General features: G+C 53.3%; 1 protein-coding gene across 1 annotated transcript in view; it reads left to right on the top strand.

Annotated features, from left to right (window-relative positions):
* H310_04733 (hypothetical protein) overlaps positions 1-5858 on the top strand; it is a gene marked incomplete at its 5' end in the record, with an annotated part of 28751 nt that overhangs the window by 6410 nt on the left and 16483 nt on the right. Inside the window, 4 exons of the mRNA XM_008869193.1 lie at positions 6-1720; positions 1769-2928; positions 2979-3432; positions 3489-5853. Of these exons, the coding sequence (XP_008867415.1) occupies positions 6-1720; positions 1769-2928; positions 2979-3432; positions 3489-5853 (5694 nt within the window). The remainder of the gene's footprint in view (positions 1-5; positions 1721-1768; positions 2929-2978; positions 3433-3488; positions 5854-5858) is intronic.

Consider the following 5858-nt stretch of genomic DNA (forward strand, 5'->3'; position numbering starts at 1 on the left):
TTCAGTTCATGGCCGTGGGATTTGACGTGTGCCAGTGGGAGATCTGGACGACGTTGTCCAGCGGCGCCACGTTGGTATTGCGCAGCGAAGAAGCCTTGGACACCCTCAAGGATGTCAACGTGTTGGCCACCATCCCCACAGGCCTGTCGTTGATGGGAGACCCGAGCGAATATCCAAACCTCACGTTTGTTCAAGTGGGTGGAGAAGCCCTGCCAACGTCGTTGAAGGATCTTTGGTCCGACCGTGTCCGTTTGGTCAACGCGTACGGACCTACGGAATGCTGTATGTTGTCGCACGTGAAGCGGATGTCGATTGGTGACGATGTCACGATTGGGGCACCGCTCGCAAATGTGACCTCGTACGTCCTGGACGAACATCAGCGTTTGGTGCCTGTGGGCGTCGTCGGTGAATTGTACTTGGGTGGAGTGTGCGTGTCGCCTTGCTACATCAATTTGCCCGAACAAACGTCTGAACGCTTTGTGGACGATCCGTTTACCGGGGAACGAATGTTTCGCACTGGCGACTTTGCTCGCTTGTTGCCGAGCGGCAACTTTGAAATTTTGGGCCGCAAGGACAGTCAAGTGAAGCTCAAGGGGTATCGCGTCGAGTTGGACGAAGTCGCCGAAGCTATCATGCAGCACCCCAACGTGATTGCCGCTGCCGCATTGGTCAAGGACAAGACGCACTTGGTGGGGTACTTTTCGCCGGCCGACGTGGACACGGCAGAGCTGCACCGCATTGTGTCTGACCAGCTGCCAGTGTACATGGTGCCGTCGTTGTGGGTTGGATTGAATGACATGCCCCAAAACGTGAACGGCAAAATAAACAAGAAGGCCCTGGAATTGATGGACATTGAGATGGAGGTGGAATCGCTTGCGTCCGAGACTGAAGAGATCATGTCGCGGGTATGGGCGGATGTGTTGGGCGTTGCTTTGTCCGATATTGGTCGCAACACGTCGTTCTATGCTCTTGGCGGTGACTCAATATCTGCAATTCGGTTAGTCGCCAAGGCTAAGCAGTTCGGCCTGGCTGTTTCAAGCCAGTTGGTCATGAAATATCCGAAGTTGTCCGAAATGGCGGCAAATACCATGCCATTGCAAGTTCGAGCAACCGAAAACGCTGTTGTCACAGGAGACGTCCCGTTGACTCCCATCCAGCACATGAACTTTGCCCACCCGTGGAAGAACTTGCATCACTGGAACATGTCCTTCACAATTCAACCGCGCAGTCACCTTCAACTTGACGATCTTGTACGCGCTGTCAACCAATTGGTCCACCACCACGATGTCCTGCGGACTCGATTCCTATTTTGCCCCGTCAACGGATGGTCGCAACAGATTTTGGACATCTCGGCGACGACGCTTGACAAGGTGAATCGCGTCCAACTGACCAACTTGTCCGAGTTGGAAGGTGCGATCTGCAAAATTGAAAATACACTCAACTTGACGGACGGACCGGTTTTTATCGTGACCTTGTTTGAGTCGGCGGAAAGCAAGGCCCAGTACGTGCATTTTACAATGCACCACACGATTGCGGATTTGGTGTCGTGGAGAATTTTGACAGACGACTTGCAAACGTGCTTGCTCAACAAGAAACTCGTATTTAAGACAACGTCGATGAAGGAGTGGTCGGAGAGACTGTCCAAGGCAGCTCTTACATTTGATCCCGCTGCATGGTTGGAGTACATGGGCGACGACACTGTACCACCAACTGACGCGAGGTATATTTGACCTGATATATTTCTCGATTGTCACCGTGGATGTCATAGTGGCTGCATTCTCACGAAGAAGACCGCACTGGATGCGACTTATACGTCAAAATTCGACCTTGCCAACGTTACCTACGGCACGAACATTCAAGAACTAGCGCTGGCGGCGCTAACAGGTGCATTTGGTGCCCTTCAAAGTGACCGGACGAGTGAACGGCGTCCCCTGCAACTTATGCTGGAGAGCCATGGCCGTGAGACTTGGAGCCCTGACTTGGACGTATCAGGTACCGTTGGGTGGTTCACTTGCGAATATCCTGTCGTGTTTTTCCCGACAACGACTTTGGCCGACTTGATTCGCCAAGTCAAGCAAAAGCTTCGCGGCCTCCCCAATCATGGATTATCGTATGGAGCTATCAAGTATCTCGTACCTGAATCCGACACGGTTGAGCGCATCAAGTCTCATCGTCGCCACAACCTTTCGTTTAATTACTTTGGTCGATTCCAAGAAGTGAGCAGTGACACGAGCATGTTTGATTTGGTGCAAGGCCTGAACATTCCCCAAAAAGCCGCCGATGAATTGGAATTCTCTCCTGCTTCGTTGAATTTGATTCACGTCGGGTCGGAGCTGGTTTTGGAAAGTGAGGTCCCCGATTGGCTCTTTTCACGCCCCGAGCTTGATGCGTTGTGCGAACTGTGGGTGTCCTTCATGCAACAGATCATCGACCATTGCTTGGATTCCAACACGATTGGCGGGCGCACTTTGTCTGATGTTGGTTTATTGCCATCCACTGCTGTCCTTGAAGACATTGAAATGGAAATGCTCAAGTCGCAGTCGCTTCGACCGTTGGACGTCGAAGACATTTACCCTGTCACAGGGCTGCAAGCAGGCATGTTGTTGGCAATGATACAGGACCCAGCGGAATACGTGCTACAATCAGTCTTTGACATTCGTGGCGACTTCAATTTTTCACGGCTGCAGGAATGTTGGGCTCTATTGGCGCAAGATATCCAAATGCTCCGAACGGTTTTTGTCGCAACACCGCACGGAATGTACCAAGCCGTGACGAAGGACGACTTCAGTGAATGGAACGAATTGGATGAGGCATGGCAAGCTGACGACATCGAGTCGCAAACCAAGGCCTTGATGAAACGCGATCGTGAACGTGGGTTCACTTTGGCGACGAAATCGTTTCAACGATTCACTGGAGTTCGCGTGACTGGTACGTAGAGTTGTTTCTTCCATACATCATGTGTCTCGACGGTGTCGTAGATGGCCGAACACGCGTTCTGTGGACGCAGCATCATGCAGTGATGGATGGGTGGTCGCTGCCTTTGACCATGGACCGCTTACTGTCCGTTTGCCATGGGGAATCCAACTACACTCCTGTCACACCGTTCAAGCGATACATTGAATGGAGCATGATACAAGACCAGGAAAGCAGCCGACTTTTCTGGGCAACTGTCTTGGCCGATTTCGACAAGACGTCTGGCTTGGTACTGCCCAAGCCACACGTGCAAGATATCACGCGCCCCAAGTACGGATCGACTACATGCAGACTTCAACTTCCAGGCTTGGATGATGTCTGCCGATTGCACGGTGTGACGGCAAGCTCGGTATTCCGCACAGCATGGGCGATCATCCTCCAGCAGTACACACGATGCGAGCACGTCGTGTTTGGATCTGTCGTTTCAGGCCGCGATGTCGACGTTGCAGGAGTGGATCGGTACGTGATGCTTTCTCGTAACACCACCGTTGACTCTGATTGCATGCACATGCTAGAATGATCGGGGTCTCCATTAACTCGATCCCTGTCATGACGCACCTTACGCCATCTACCACACTTGCCCGTGCCGTTGCAAGTATGCACGAGCAATCGTCCGACTCCATTCCCCATGCCCACTGCGGGTTGGTCGATATCAAGAAGTGGGCGGGTGTGATGGCGCATAAAGCCCTTTTTGACACGATTATGGTGTACGAAAACTATCCCGCGTCGACCCGTGTTCACGACCCCGCCGCTCCGTTTTCCATTGACCTTGTCGCTGAAGAAGAATTCGTTGACGTGACCATGAGCATGCTTGTAGTCAGGGAAGACGATTCCTACGCCGTAACACTGATTTACAAGTGCTCTGAAACCGATGCCTCGACCGTGGAGCACTTGATGAGCCGAGTTGCGCACGTTGTGACGACACTCGCAACACCCGACGAACTGAACTCAGCAATCAGCAGCTTGGACATCGCTGCGGTGAAAGAGCAAGCCATCTTGGGCAATGCCATGTATGGTCCAACCGTGTCATGGCCGGCCAACTTGCTGCTCCACCATCCGTTTGAAAACCAAGCTCTTCAATGCCCGGACGCTCGTGCCATCGAATTTGAAGACCGGTATTTGACATACGGAGAGCTGAATGCACAAGCAGACACAGTGGCTTACCAACTAACCAACGTGGGGGTGCGCAAGGACACTCGAGTGGCCATCATTATGGAACGCTGTTTGGAATTTCCCATTGGGATGCTCGCTGTCCTGAAGGCCGGAGCCACCGTGCTTCCTCTCGATGCCACGTTTCCACCAAGTCGATTGTCGTACATGCTCTCGGATGCGAACGCCGTTGCTGTCTTGACCACAGAGACCCACCAAACACGCATCGAAGAATTGGACTTGACAATCCCCACGCTGTATATCGACTCGTCGTCTCTGCGACGACAATCGCATGCCTTCCATCCTTCAGATGATCATCGCGCCAACGAGTGGAGTGAGGCGTATGTCGTGTACACGTCGGGATCTACCGGCAAACCCAAGGGCGTACCGGTTTTTCACAAGAGTGCGGTCAACACGATATTGTTTAGCATTGGCTGCACCGAATTGACATCTGGAATACGAGTCCTCCAGTTCATGGCCGTGGGATTTGACGTGTACCAGTGGGAAGTCTGGGGGACATTGTCCAGTGGCGCCACCTTGGTCTTCCGCACCAACGACTCTTTCGACACCCTCTCAGACGTGAACGCTCTGACCATAACCCCGACAGGTTTGTCCAAGTTGGGAGATCCAAGACATTTTCCCCGCCTCAAGGTCGTGCTCGTTGGGGGTGAAGCCCTGCCAACTGCATTGAAAAACTTGTGGTGTCAGCATGTTCGATTGATCAACGCGTACGGTCCCACCGAATGTTGCATCCTCAGCCACGTTGAGCCAATGGTTCCCCAAGAAGATGTCACAATCGGGAGCCCAATATCGAATGTGACTTCGTACATCCTGGACGAAAACCAAGGCGTGGTCCCGGTGGGCGTGATTGGAGAACTGTACTTGGGTGGTGTCTGTGTGTCGCCGTACTACATCAACTTGCCCGAGCAAACCGAGGAACGTTTCTTGGTCGATCCGTTCAGCGGTGGACGCATGTTCCGCACGGGAGACTTTGCGCGCCTTCTGCCGAACGGCAAATTCGAGATCCTGGGTCGCAAGGACAGCCAGGTCAAGCTCAAAGGGTACCGAATTGAGCTGGAAGAGGTCGCGAATGCCATGATGTTGTTCCCGTCCGTCGTGACTGCTGCGGCAATTGTAAAGAACTCGACCCTCGTCGGGTACTACTCACCGAGCTCCGTCGCGCTGGACGAGTTGCAAGCATTTGTGTCGACACAACTGCCTGTGTACATGGTACCGTCGGTGTGGACTGGCTTGGACGTCATGCCGCAGAATTCCAATGGGAAGGTGGACAAGAAAGCGTTGGAGGCGTTGGAGCTGGATGTGACCGTGGAGGCACTGGAATCGGCGTCGGAGAAGCTGATGGCGACAGTGTGGGCACAAGTTTTGCGAGTCGACGAGAGTAAGATTGGCCGCCACACGTCGTTCTTTTCTGTCGGAGGCGACTCGTTGTCAGCGGTGCAAGTGGTGTCTGCTTGTGCGAAGATCGGCTTGCCGATCACCGTTCGGCAGCTCATGCAAGAGTCAGTGCTGTCGAAGGTGGCAGCATGTGTGGCTATCTCGGACGATGTTGTCTACGACTCGGTGGCCGTGTCACAGGCAACTGAGGATGAAGTCCGCGACCTGTGGTCCGACCGGCTCAGCTTGGACAAATTCATCGTATACCCGACGACGCCATTGCAAGCTGGCATGATCTACTCCACGATGATGTCTCCATCCAGTTACCTCTTGCAAGTGCC

The sequence above is a fragment of the Aphanomyces invadans genome, assembly GCF_000520115.1.
Source record: "Aphanomyces invadans strain NJM9701 unplaced genomic scaffold supercont1.7, whole genome shotgun sequence".
Lineage (NCBI taxonomy): Eukaryota > Oomycota > Saprolegniomycetes > Saprolegniales > Verrucalvaceae > Aphanomyces > Aphanomyces invadans.